The 14,538-nt window shown below is 43.2% G+C and overlaps 1 protein-coding gene across 6 annotated transcripts in view; it reads left to right on the top strand.

Moving 5' to 3' along the window:
• LOC111951526 (lysine-specific demethylase 5A) overlaps positions 1–13,111 on the top strand; it is a 66,509-nt gene extending 53,398 nt beyond the window's left edge. For all 6 annotated transcript variants that reach the window (XM_023969715.2, XM_070434883.1, XM_023969705.2 and 3 more), the window contains 9 exons: positions 227–383; positions 3,148–3,327; positions 3,639–4,202; positions 6,492–6,650; positions 6,978–7,106; positions 7,708–7,852; positions 8,113–8,333; positions 9,715–10,170; positions 11,299–13,111. In XM_023969715.2, the coding sequence (XP_023825483.1) occupies positions 227–383; positions 3,148–3,327; positions 3,639–4,202; positions 6,492–6,650; positions 6,978–7,106; positions 7,708–7,852; positions 8,113–8,333; positions 9,715–10,170; positions 11,299–11,661 (2,374 nt within the window). In that variant the 3' untranslated portion in view covers positions 11,662–13,111. The remainder of the gene's footprint in view (positions 1–226; positions 384–3,147; positions 3,328–3,638; positions 4,203–6,491; positions 6,651–6,977; positions 7,107–7,707; positions 7,853–8,112; positions 8,334–9,714; positions 10,171–11,298) is intronic.
• The last annotated feature ends 1,427 nt before the right edge of the window (positions 13,112–14,538 follow it).

The raw sequence follows: 14,538 nt of genomic DNA, 5'->3' as shown, positions 1-14,538 counted from the left end.
GTCATATGCTTGGGTCGTGTTCAATAGGGTACACCTTCGCAAAAATGTATGGCAAATCGGTCTTCTTACTGGACAAGTTCAGGTAGTACCACTCGGTTTCAAAAGGATTTATCCCTTCTGAACGTGACCCAATTCCTGTTTAGCATATTGCATCAAAGGATGCCTGTAACTGTGAGATGATGAATTTCTCTAAATACATTATTTCTTGTCTCTTTCCCTTCCCCAGGCCTCGGCACAGCATGCTAACCCTGGAGAGCATCATGATAGAGGCCAGGAACATACCGGCCTACCTGCCCAACGTCCTGGCCCTCCGAGAGGCTCTGCACAAGGCCAAGGAGTGGAGTGCCAAGGTGGATGCCGTTCAGGTAGTGTCGCGTCGCACGGTAATTACTAAGTATAGATTCAATTTGTGATGTATATAGATGTAGCTACAGGATAGATGGGCATCTCTCAATATTTGTATTTGATGCCCTCGGCTCTGTTTATACGCAACGGAATGGCCTGATCATTTGTTAGAAGCTTAAATTAGCTATGTTTCCATCAATTTGTCGAAAGATTTTCAAGCGGGGGCATCCCCAGTGGCATTGCAGTCTAACTACAGCCCCGGGTTCGATCCTAGGCTGCGTCACAGCTGGCCGTGACCGGGAGAACCATGAGGCGGCACACAATTGGCCCAGTGTCGTCGGGTTTAGGGGAGGGTTTGGCAGGCCGGGATTTCCTTGTCCCATCACGCTCTAATGACTGGCTTTGGTCGCCAGCTGTACGAAGTCCGTACGGGAGTTGCAGCGATGAGAAAAGACTGTAACTACCAATTGGATATCACGGAATTGGGGGATGATGACTAATATTCTAATATTGTAACACCAAAAAATATGCACATTTTACCAGCAAAGGTCTGTTTCCAGCAAACTGGCTTCTTGGGAGTCAAAAGCTGTGCTTAATGACGTAGTGCAAATAAAAAGCACAACTTTTCATTTACAGTTGAAGTCGGAAGTTTACATACACCTTAGCCAAAAACATTTAAACTCTGTTTTTCACAATTCCTAACATTTAATCCTAGTAAACATTCCCTGTCCTGGGTCAGTTAGGATCACCACTTTATTTTAAGAATGTGAAATGTCTGAATAATAGTGTAGAGTGATTTTTATTTCAGCTTTTATTTCTTTCATCATATTCCCAGTGGGTCAGAAGTTTACATACACTCAATTAATATTTGGTAGCATTTCCTTTAAATTGTATCAAACGTTGGGTGAATTTTGTCCCTTTCCTCCTGACAGAGCTGGTGTAACTGAGTCAGGCTTGTAGGCCTCTTTGCTCCCACACGCTTTTTCAGTTCTGTCCACAAATGTTCAATAGGATTGAGGTCAGGGCTTTGTGATGGCCACTCCAATACCTTGACTTTGTTGTCCTTAAGCCATTTTGCCACAAATTTGGAAGTATGCTTGTCCATTTGAAGTGCACCAGTCCCTCCTGCAGCAAAGCACACCCACAACATGATGCTGCCACCCCCGTGCCTCACGGTTGGGATGGTGTTCTTCGGCTTGCAAGCGTCCCCCATTTTCCTCCAAACATAACGATGGTCATTATGGCCAAACAGTTCTATTTTTGTTACATCAGACCAGAGGACATTTCTCCAAAAAGTACGATCTTTGTCCCCATGTGCAGTTGCAAACCGTAGTCTGGCTTTTTTTATGGTGTTTTTGGAGCAGTGGCTTCTTCCTTGCTGAGCGGCCTTTCAGGTTATGTCGATATAGGACTCATTTTACTGTGGATATAGATACGTTTGTACCTGTTTCCTCCAGCATCTTCACAAGGTCCTTTGCTATTGTTCTGGGATTGATTTGCACTTTTTGCACCAAAGTACATTCATCTCTAGGAGACAGAACGTGTCTCCTTCCTGAGCGGTATGACGGCTGCGTGGTCCCATGGGGTTTACACTTCCGTACTATTGTTTGTAAAGATGAACGTGGTACCTTCAGGCATTTGTAAATTGCTCCCAAGGATGAACCAGACTTGTGGAGGTCTACAATGTTTTTTCTTAGGTCTTTGCTGATTTCTTTTGATTTCCCCATGATGTCAAGCAAAGAGGCACTGAGTTTGAAGGCAGGCCTTGAAATACATCCACAGGCACACCTCCAGTTGACTCAAATGATGTCAATTAGCCTATCAAAATCCATGACATAATTTTCGGGAATTTTAAAGCTGTTTAAAGGCACAGTCATCTTAGTGTATGTTAACTTCTGACCCACTGGAATTGTGATACAGTGAAATAATCTGTCTGTAAACAATTGTTGGAAAAATAGATAGATGTCCTAACCGACTTGCCAAAACTATAGTTTGTTAACAAGAAATTAGTGGAGTGGTTGAAAAACGAGTTTTAATGAATCCAACCTAACCGTATGTAAACTTCCGACTTCAACTGTACCTAATAAAAAACAGACGTGCGATGTGTTTCCATCCCAATTTTTAACTCTGTCCATGGTTTTGCCACAAAGTCTGAGAGAAACAGCAAATGTGTTTATCTGTTTTTTGGCACGTGCTGTCTTGTCAACAGCTCGCAGATACAGAGCAGAGGGTAGGCTTTATGATGAGTTTATGGATAAGAGCGAGATCATTTTTATTTATTGACAGCCAAGTACAGATCATGCCACCAGCATAAAATTAAGACTCTCAATATTTATTGGAAAGAAGCATCAAGCTCATCACTGTGCACTTTCACCACCCTCTGAAGTTCGTAATTTATTTAATCTGTAGAATAATAAACTGTGCAGTCTGCATGCTTTTCCAACTCATAGTGGGTGGACCACACAACCGTATTATTTACTGTGACAGCGTTTCGGCTGCATTTGTCCCATTTATCTATTTTACCAACAAAACAATTATCCCGTCTAGTGTATTTTTGTTCTGTCGACATTTGGAAAGTTTACAGCCAATTATACTGTTTCCATCAGGCCTGTCGTGAGTTTTTTTTTTTTTTATCCGACCGGAAATTGACTTTCATATAAATAGTTGGTTGGGAACATGGTTATTTTTACTAGATAAGTTTGTCATTTATCTTGTTGTCAGAATATGAATGATACATGTGAATGGAAAGGGTCATACTGTGCGACACATTACTTAATTAAAAAAATGTCTCACTCCCTTCAGTGTGGCAGTAACTATGCATACCTGGAGCAGCTGGAGAGCCTGCTGGCGAGGGGTCGCTCCATCCCCGTTCGGCTGGACCCCCTGCCCCAGGTCGAATCCCAGGTGGCCTCAGCCCGCGCCTGGAGGGAGAGGACCGCACGCACCTTTCTCAAGAAGAACTCCACCTACACCCTGTTACAGGTAAGACATAATACCCTGGGTTGGGCTGTACCTAGGCATTGGGAAATCATGGATGAGTATGTCGCTGTGATGGTGTTTTGAAAGATTTTTCTAACCAAGCAGCCCTTTTCAGACTATGCTGACCCCAGAGTGCAATATGATATATTTGCGTAAGCTATGTAGAATGGTGCAGAAGTTGGTGGACCACCATACGCAGATTGTTGTGAATTCCATCTGTATACTGTAGGTAGAATAGGACCAATATTATCATAGGACTAGTAGTTAGATAGCATGTGTGCTAATCTCTATTCTCTGTGTGTTGTCTCTCTTAGGTCCTTAGTCCGCGTGTGGATATTGGTATCTACGGCAACAGCAAGAGCAAACGCAAACGAGTCAAGGAGCTCCTTGAGAAGGAGAGAGGTCTAGACCTGGAGGGTCTCAGCGACCTTGACGAGAGTTATGAAGATGCCTGTGACCCGGCCATCGTCGTAGCGGCATTCAAATCCAAGGAGCAGAAAGAAGTTGAGGCCATCCACTCCCTCCGAGCTGCCAACCTGGCTAAGATGGCCATGTCTGACCGCATTGAGGAGGTCAAGTTCTGTCTGTGTCGTAAGACTGCCAGCGGGTTTATGCTGCAGTGTGAACTGTGCAAGGACTGGTTCCATGGAGCCTGCGTGCCGTTACCGAAAGCGGGCTCGCAGAAGAAGCTCATGGGCTCGGCCGGGTGCCAAAGCAACAGCAAGGAGGCCAAATTCCTGTGTCCGTTATGCCAGAGGTCACGTCGCCCGCGTCTGGAGACCATCCTGTCTCTCCTGGTGTCCCTCCAGAAGCTGCCGGTGCGTCTGCCTGAGGGGGAGGCCCTACAGTGCCTGACGGAGAGGGCCATGGGCTGGCAGGTAGGCAGTTGTGGAAAAAGTACTCAGTTGTTATACTTGAGTAAAAGTAAAGATGCCTTAATGGAAAATGACTCAAGTAAAAGTGAGTCACCCAGTAAAATACTACTTGAGTAAAAGTCGAAAAGTATTTGATTTGACATATACTTAAGTATCAAAAGTATATTTTAATTGCTAAAATATACACTACTGGTCAAAAGTTTTAGAACACCTGCTCATTCAAGGATTTTTCTTTATTTTTACTATTTTCTGCATTGTAGAATAATAGTGAAGACATCAAAACTGAAATAACACATATGGAATCATGTAGTAACCAAAGAAGTGTTAAACAAATCAAAATATATTTGAGATTCTTCAAAGTAGCCTCCCTTTGCCTTGATGACAGCTTTGCACACTCTTGGCATTCTCTCAACCAGCTTCATGAGGTAGTCACCTGGAATGCATTTCAATTAACAGGTGTGCCTTCTTAAAAGTTAATTTGTGGAATTTCTTTCCTTAATGRGTTTGAGCCAGTCAGTTGTGTTGTGACAAGGTAGGGGGGTATACAGAAAATGGCTCTATTTGGTTAAAGACAAAATCCGTATGGCAAGAACAGCTCAAATAAGCAAAGAGAAATGACAGTCCATTACTTGAAGACAAGAATGTCAGTCCATGTGGAAAATTTCAAGAACTTTGAAAGTTTCTTCAAGTGCAGTTGCAAAAACCATCAAGCACTATGATGAAACTGGCTCTCATGAGGACCGCCACAGGAGTGAAAGACCTTTGCTGCAGAGGACAAGTTCATTAGAGTTACCAGCCTCAGAAATTGCAGCCCAAATAAATGCTTCAGAATTCAAGTAACAGACACATCTACTGTTCCGAGGAGACTGTGAATCAGGCCTTCGTGGTTGAATTGCTGCAATAAAAGCACTACTAAAGGACACCAATAAGAAGAGACTTGCTTGCGGCAAGAAACACAAGCAATGGACATTCGACCAGTGGAAATATGTCCTTTGGTCTGGAGTCCAAATTGGAGATTTTTGAATCCAACCGCCGTGTCTTTGTGAGACGCGATGTGGGTGAAAGGATGATCTCTGAATGTGTATTTCCCACGTGAAGCATTTAGGAGGTGTTATGGTGTGGGGGTGCTTTTCTGTTAACACTGTCAGTGATTTATTTAGAATTCAAGGCACACTTAACCAGCATGGCTACCACAGCGTTCTGCAGCGATACGCCATCCCATCTGGTTTGCGCTTAGTGGGACTGTCATTTATTTTTCAATGACCCAACACACTTCCAGGCTGTTTAAAGGCTATTTGACCAAGAAGGAGCGTGATGGAGTGCTACATCAGATGACCTGTCCTCCACAATCACCTGACTTCAACCCAATTGAGATGGTTTGGGATGAGTTGGACCGCAGAGTGAAGGAAAAGCAACCAACAAGTGCTCAGCATATGTGGGAACTCCTTCAAGACTGTTGGAAAATAATTCCAGTTGAAGCTGGTTGAGAGAATGCCAAGAGTGTGCAAAGCTGTCATCAAGGCAAAGTGTGGCTATTTGAAGAATCTCAAATATAAAATATATTTTGATTTGTTTAATACTTTTTTAGGTACTACATGATTTCATAGTTTTGATGTCTTCACTATTATTGTACAATGTAGAAAATATCAAAAATAAATTAAAAAAACCCTTGAATGAGTAGGTGTTCTAAAACTTTTGACCGGTAGTGTACTTAAGTATCAAAAGTATAAATTATTTCACTTTCCTTATATTAAGCAAACCAGACGGCACCATTTTTAAAAATATTTTTTTTTGGTGTTATTTACCGATAGCCAGGGGCAAACTCCAACTCATTTACAAACAAAGCATTTGTTTTTAGTGAGACTGCCAGATCAGAGGCAGTAGGGATGACAAGGGATGTTCTCTTGATAAGTGTGTGAATTGGACAATTTTCCTGTCCTACTAATCATTCAACATGAAACAAGTACTTTTGGGTGTCAGGAAAATATATGGAGTAAAAAGTGCATTATTTGCTTTAGGAATGTAGTGAAGTAAAAGTTTTCCAAAATATAATTTGTAAAGTACAGATAACCCAAACAACTAAAGTGTACTTTAAAGTATTTTTATTTAAGTACTCTGCACCACTGCAGGAAGAGATGTGTTCAACACAAGTTTGGTTGCTAGGTTCGATAAATCAAATTTTGCAAAACATAGTAAGAAGTGTATGTGCAAGGGTTCACATATTATTCACATATTTAAACTCCTCTCTATTCATTAATGGAATCGATTAATCTAACTCCTCTCTACTTGCAGGACCGCGCCAGGCAGGCCCTGGCTACAAACGAGCTGTCCTCGGCCCTGGCCAAGCTGTCGGTGCTCAGTCAGAGGATGGTAGAACAGGCTGCCCGGGAGAAGACCGAGAAAATCATCAACGCCGAGCTGCAGAAGGCTGCCGCAAACCCTGACCTGCAGGTAAGAGATTACTGCTGCCATATGCTACTAAGAGCCATGTATAAAGAGAGTTTGTAGGCGCTAACATGGCGTCCAGTGTAAAAGTTGGCTGTTATCGCTCTATATGGCTCTCGTGGCCAATCATTCCTCTAAACAAGATGCTCAGGGATAAGGTAAGTCATGAGATGAACAGACTGAAGTGGTTTTTTCCAGGTTCCAGGTTTTTCCAGGTCCTCTCCTTATTTGTTCAGTGCATTAGAGAGCGAAAAACAGAGATTGGTTCCAAGGTAGTATTATTACTACTGATGAGAAGTAACAGAATGACTGTGACGTCTGTTCTCTCCATAGGGTCACATCCAGACGTTCCAGCAGGCAGGGTTCAGCAGGGCAGCGTCGCCACGCCAGTCTGTCGACTACGATGACGAGGAGACGGACTCTGACGAGGACATCAGGGAAACATATGGCTACGACATGAAGGTACTGTGGTGTGGCCTGTTAACTCGAAATGACACAACGACAAGGTTCCAGTTTAACAACGTTTACTTAACCATATTAGCACACTACATGGTCGCCATTGCACTCAGGCCAGGTTCATCACCACCGAGACTCCTGCGCAGGCGCACTAATAACAGAGTGATAGCCTGTAGTAACAGAAATATAGGGATACTTCAAACATGGCCAATGGAGAGTTTTCTCAAGCATCCAAGTTTTTTTAAATATCAAAAATACCTGTTGAATCAATTAAAATAAAACCAAATACTACTGTATAGCTGCTAGTACTCTATAGGCAATGTTTCAGCAGGAGTGGTAACAAAGCCAGTAAAACATTGCTATTCAATTTATCTCATGCAAAGACACAGCACTTAGCAAATCCTGCTTTTCTAGCATTGTGTCCTCACCTGCCCCACTTTCTCGCTGTCACTCGCGCTCTGTGTGTGTGTGTGTGTGTGTGTGTGTGTGTGTGTGTGTGTGTGTGTGTGTGTGTGTGTGTGTGTGTGTGTGTGTGTGTGTGTGTGTGTGTGTGTGTGTGTGTGTGTGTGTGTGTGTGTGTGTGTGTGTGTGTGTGTGTGTGTGTCAGGACCCAGGTGAAGTGAAGCCGTACCTGTTTTGTGATGAGGAGATCCCTGTCAAGTCAGAGGAAGTAGTCAGTCACATGTGGCCCACCACACCCTCTTTCTGCGCTGAACACGCCTACTCCTCTGCATCCAAGTCCTGCCCTCAGAGTAAGACATGGCATTATAATCTATGGCTACACAAACTCTCTCTCCCATGTTATACTTAAAAATAGTAACTTATAAATGTGTCATTTTATGTTCTGGAGTATTGTTTCCTTTCCTTATGTGTATTGTCTTTGGAACCTTATTTAGAAATGAGAATCTCAAATTACTTATCCTTACATTAAACTATACATGTAGATATTGAGAGGGTAAATATGTGTTTTCATTGGTTGATTGATGAATCCTTCTCCCCCTCTAACCTCCAGACCAGAGCACCCCCAGGAAGCAGCCCAGGAAGACGCCCCTGGTGCCTCGATCCCTGGAGCCCCCTGTGCTGGAGCTGTCCCCTCCGGCCAAGGCCCAGTTGGAGGAGCTGATGATGGTGGGGGACCTGCTGGAGGTGTCCCTGGACGAGACCCAGCACATCTGGAGGATCCTGGAGGCCACACACCCTCCCTCTGAGGAGAGGTTCCTACAGGTCATGGAGGTAGGAGAGAGGCATTGGTTTATACACTTATTTTTATACTGAACAAAAATATAAATGCAACATGTAAAGTGTGGCATATCAAGTAGCTGATTTAAAAAGCATGATCATTACACAGGTGCACCTAGTGCTGGGGACAATAAAAGGCCAGTATAATGTGCAGTTTTGTCACAACACAATGCCACAGATGTCTCAAGTTGGAGGGAGCGCGCAATTGGCATGATGTCTGCAGGACTGTCCACCAGAGCTGTGCCAGAGAATTTAATGTTAATTTCTTTACCACAACCGCACAACCAAAGAATTTCTGCACAAACTGTCAGAAACCGTCTCAGGGAAGCTCATCTGCATGCTTGTCGTCCTCACAAGGGTCTTGAGTTGACTGCAGTTTGGCGTCATAACCAACTTCAGTGGGCAAATGCTCACCTTCGAATTCCACTGGCATGCTGGAGAAGTGTGCTTTTCGCTGATGGGGCAGATGACAATATGGTGTTGTGTGGGTGAGCGGTTAGCTGATGTGAACAGAGTGCCCCATAGTGGCGATGGGGTTATGGTATGGGCAGGCATAACCTACGGACAATGAACACAATTGCATTTTATCAATGGCAATTTGAATGCACAGAGACAATGACGAGATCCTTAGGCCCATTGTCGTACAATTCATCCACCATCATCACCTCATGTTTCAGCATGATAATGCACAGCCCCATGTTTTAAGGATCTGTCCACATCCTAGAAGCTGAAAACGTCCCAGATCTTCCATGGCCTGCATACTCACCTGACATGTCTCCCATTGAGCATGTTTGGAATGCTCTGGATTGACGTATACGATTGCGTGTTCCAGTTCCCGCCAATATCCAGTGACTTTGCACAGCCATTGAAGATGAGTGGGACAACATTCCACAGGCCACCATCAACAGCCTGATCAACACTATGTGAAGGAGATGTCACGCTGCAAGCATGAGGCAAATGGTGGTCACACCAGATACTGACTGGTTTTCTGAATCACAACCCTATGCATATCTGTATTCCCAGTCATGTGAAATCTGTAGATTAAGGCCTAATTAATTTATTTCAATTGACTGATTTCCTTATGAATTAACTCAGTAAAATCTTTGAAGTTTTTGCATGTAGCATTTTATATTTTTGTTTTTTTATTTAACCAGGTTGACCTATTGAGGTCAAGGTAGACATGGCCAAGAGGGCAGCTCCAGTAAAGAATACACAGTCACTGGCTGAAAACACATGTATGAACTGAACATGGGTGATACTAAGGCTGGTTTCCTGCATCCTGATTAAGTCTACTTAATGGACTTAAAAGCACTTTCAGTAGGGATTATTAATTGAGCAATTGTGTCCATCCCTCTTTACTGTCTTCCCTTCCCAGCATGAGGATTCTCAGTTTGAGAAGCCGATGAAGATCAAGATGAAGGACTCTGAGAAGAAGAGGAAGAGGAAGCTGGAGAGGGCGGAGCACCAGCTTCTCATGGCAGCTGTCTCGGGGGTCGGAGACATGATGCGGTCCCCCAAGTCCTCAAAGGATCCGAAACGGAGCCTCTTAGACCCGCTGGGGAAACCCAAGAAGAAYAAGCTGAAGCTGAACCCGGATAAGAACCGTGAACTGAAACAGCTGGCCAAGCGCCTAGCTAAAGAGGATAAGGAGAGGAAGAGGAAGGAMAAAGCTGTGYTCAAGMCTGAGGCTGTCAGGGAMGGYCTGGAGAAYAGGAAAGAGAAGAAGATCCTGGATATACCGTCYAAATACGARTGGTCCGGAGCTGAGGACTCCAATGATGAGAACGCTGTCTGTGCATCCAAGAACTGTATGAGACCCTGCAAGGACAAGGTGAGAGCGACACAAGAAGCATGTACACAGTTTGTGTGTGTGTCTGTGTGTGTGTATTTAGTCCAAAATCAACCCTCTCTCCAGTATACACTACTTGATGCACATTTCAAAATTACTGAAGAGGTGTAAGGAATATGGTCAGAACACCTAGGTGTGGCTATTATTGTGTCTATGGGTACAACCTCAGCGAAGGGATTGACTTCTGCCCTGGTATTCCAGACTAACTGATTGAGACCATTAATTTGCCAGCAGAGGGCAGTGCATCTTCTGTAGTTGTCATCAGACCTTGAATAAAAAGGAGCATTTTTGGATCAGGGGAGAGGGGCTCATTTGAGAGAGGATGTAGCGACTCAGAATCATTCTGACAGATGATTTCCATAGATGATTGATAGGTGTGAGGGTTTATTGGTTAACGGTGCAACATAGGTCAGTGAGAGCCTGAGATGGGTTCAGTGTGTGGCCTGAGAGGGTGGGCCATATCAAAAACACAAGTCAGGTTTTGACCCAAGTAAAAGTAGAGATGCGTAGGCAAAATGTCAATTTCTGGAGGTTTGAATACTTTCCTTTTAGGAGGTTTAATGATATTAGCTCTTCAAAACAAAAACTGAATGTCTCACTTTGTGTATTTTTTTGCTGAGTATGACGCAGAGCCAAGTATGCCGAGTTAATATTGAACACTGTGAAGCAAACATCTTTGGAAGTGAGCATCATGGAACAATTGAATATCAACAGCTGATAACAGCACTGGAACACCTTAGTTACACAACGTATTAACAGGACAAGCTATGTGCTGTTGGATGTGACTGTAAATTAAGTCAATGAGTAGCCTAACCACCCTCCCAGTCCTTCCCAGCCATGTGCTCTCAGAACACAACAGAGGCATGGGGATATCCTCCAGCTTAACAGAACTTGAAGGGGGACTGGATTGGATTAGGCTTAAATGCAACATAAATATCATGCTTATTATACATCAAGTACGTAATGGTATATTCCTTTTAAAAACACAAACTATCTACAAGTATGACTCTTGTGAATCTGAAGGGCAATGACCTTTTCTGAGCATTAGCTGATGATATTATATCCTTATTTAAGCAGAAGGTGTGATCGCCTATCTCTTCCCTCTGTCAGGTGGACTGGGTTCAGTGCGACGGCGGCTGTGACGAGTGGTTCCACCAGGTGTGTGTGGGTGTGACCTGCGAGATGGCCGAGAACGAGGACTACATCTGCATCGACTGCACCCGCAAGTCGTCTATCTTGAGTGGGGGCGTAGTTGGAAGTTTGGGCAGAAGCATGGGCATAGGAGGAGGAGGTGTGACAGCAGTGGTGAAGTTGGAGCGTGTTTGTGAGGAGCCGGTGGTGCTGGAAGCACCAGTCTACAGCGGGCTGAACCAGATCATTATGCCCCCCTCCCAGACCCAAATGATGCCCCCCTCTACCTCCCTCCCCCAGCAGCAGCAACAGCAGCAGCCGGACACCCGGGAGAGCAGCTAGCGCAGACCCAGGACAGAGACGTACATGCACAGTCGGCCACCACACACAAACCCATTCACCCGGTAAGCTTGCATCAGACCATTTGAGTCTGGAAGACCCTGACTTGTTCTGACTGACATATTTCCCTCTTGACTTAATGGTAGAGGAGCTTCAAATTAAGGGGTATCTTCAAGACTGGATGATGATACTCCCATGAGAATAATACTACAAAGAAATTAGACCATCAGCTCCTTTGAGGAGAGAGATGTATTTTCTGAGTCACAGACAAACTCCAGATTACCTTTTTCCCCGCTCTCCCTCTCCTATTCTCTCTCCTCATGGGAACCAATTGTTGATGAGGATTTGTTTCTCTCTAATTCAGAACTGTTAAAGGCCTTATAATCCAGAGAACACTGTGTGCACAGAGCGGTTTTTACTGCACGACTTGGAATGACAATGTGCCGTTTTGTCTGTTTCTTGAGTTTTGGGTCTGTAACGTCCTCTACCCCCGTCTGAATTTTTTTTGGTGCCAATCTGCCTCAGTCCTACTACAGTCAAACTTCAGTACAGTCATTATGAAGCTGTGGGGGTGTAATTAGGTGTCCCAAATGGCACCCTATTTTATTTAGTGCACTACATGGGATCTGGTCAAATGTAGTGCACTATAAAGGGAATAGGGTGCCATTTGGGATGCGGTGTTACACCTCCACATATTCATGATAACTACTGAGTCGGCAGTTAGCCTAACTTTTTAAGTGTTGGGCCAGTAACCAAAAAGTCTCTGGTTCGAAACCCCCGGGCTGACTAGGTGAGAAATGTATTGATGTGCCCTTGATTAAGGTACTTAACCCTAATTGCTCCTGTATGTCGATCTGGATAAGAGCATCTGATAAATGACAAAAATGTAAATGTGAAAATTTGGGATGCACATTCAGTATCCTCTCCTCTCTGTCTTTCTTCAAACAATAAATAACAGCTCCATGTAGGACTAGGAACAATGGTTGTATGTAGTGATACGTATTTATAATGTGTAAATAGGGTTTAAGCAATAAATTGATTGAATGTGGCTGTTTTTGTTTTCTCACCTTTAATAAACAATTCCTAGTCAAATGAGTAAGGAGCAGCATTTTTTGTTTTATTTTCAATACCATTTTATACTATTTCCTGTTTGAGATGATTTGATATGTCAATACCAATGTCTGGCATCAGATGTCTAAACTCCCAACTACCTTTTAGATAGATTTGAGTTTGGGGTGAGTTCCCATGTTTTTGACATGTTTTCGTCTCACACCCAATCCCAGATCAATGTGTAGCTCATACTGTACCCCCTATGTATGTCTTAGTCTGTAGGAGTTGTCAGAGGAGAATGAAAGGTTCATTAAGAGTTTAAAAATCTAATATTGGCAATCAGTTGACTGTTTTACACTATCAAATCCATTTTCTTGAAACAATGCAACAACTTGTTACATTTTCTGTGTCTGCCCTCTCATTCATTGTTTTGGCTTGGTGATGTGTCTAACCATGCAAATATCTAATCGCAGGATTTAAATTCACATTAGTATTCTATTTGTACTTGTGAAGGGGAATGCAGTAAAGGTGCATTAATTGCATGTAATGTGATTCTGAACACCTATGCTTCAGCTACTGTATGTAGGGGAAACCACCAACCAATGGAAGCAATGCCAAGTAAAATCTAGTCCAGACCTTCGCTGCTTCCTCAGGTCCATTTGACCCACTCACCTCTTACAGAGACAAAAGCTAACCAGAGAGACAAACTGCAAACGGCAAGCACGAGACAGGACATAGGTGATCGCAGTTGGACACTGGATCATTAACCAAAACAAATTGTATAATTCATAATTCACCCCGTTCCGCTAGCGGAACCCCTCGTCAACAGCCAATAAAATTGCAGGGCGCCAAATACAAAACAACAGAAAACTCATAAATCTAATTTCTCAAACGTACAAGTATTAGGCGCCATTTTAAAGATAACATTCTCGTTAATCCAGCCACAGTGTCTGATTTCAAATATGCTTTACAGCGAAAGCTCCACAAACGATTGTTAGGTCACCACCAAGTCACAGATAAACCCAGCCATTTTTCCCGCCAAAGAGAGGAGTCACAAAAAGCACAAATAGAGATAAAATTAATCACTAACCTTTGATGATCTTCATCAGATGACACTCATAGGACTTCATGTTACACAATACATGTATGTTTTGTTCGGTAAAAATCTTATTTTACATTGGTGTGTTAGATTCAGTAGTTCCAAAACATGCAGTGATATTGCAGAGAGCCACATGAATTCACAGAAATACTCATAATAAATGTTGATGAAAATACAGCTATTATACATGAAACTTTAGATTCACTTCACTTCTTAATGCGACCGTTGTGTCAGATTTCAAAAAAACTTTACGGAAAAAGCATAATCTGAGAACGGCGCTCAGATCCCAAACCAGCCAGAGAAATATACGCCATGTTGGGTAGTCAACATTATTCATATATAAATATTCACTTACCTTTGATGATCTTCATCAGCATGCACTCCCAGGAATCGCAGTTCCACAATAAATGCTTGTTTTGTTCGATAATGTCCATCATTTATGTCCAAATAGCTTCTTTTGTTAGGGCGTTTGGTAAACAATCCAAAAGCGCGATCTGGTCGATTCGGACGAAACGTTCAAAAAGTTATATTACAGGTCGAAGAAACTTGTCAAACTAAGTATAGAATCAATCTTTAGGATGTTTTTATCATAAAAGTTCAATACTGTTCCAACCGGAGAATTCCATTGGCTGTAGGCAGACCCCTTAGTAAAACATCTCCCATCCGGCCCCCCTTCACATGAGCATCCTGACACCACGTTCTAAAGACGGTTGATATCTAGTGGAAGCCTT

Source organism: Salvelinus sp. IW2-2015, linkage group LG3 (genome assembly GCF_002910315.2).
Source record: "Salvelinus sp. IW2-2015 linkage group LG3, ASM291031v2, whole genome shotgun sequence".
NCBI lineage: Eukaryota > Metazoa > Chordata > Actinopteri > Salmoniformes > Salmonidae > Salvelinus > Salvelinus sp. IW2-2015.
The sequence above is the reverse complement of the archived record's forward strand: the minus strand, read 5'-3'. Positions and strand labels throughout refer to the sequence as shown.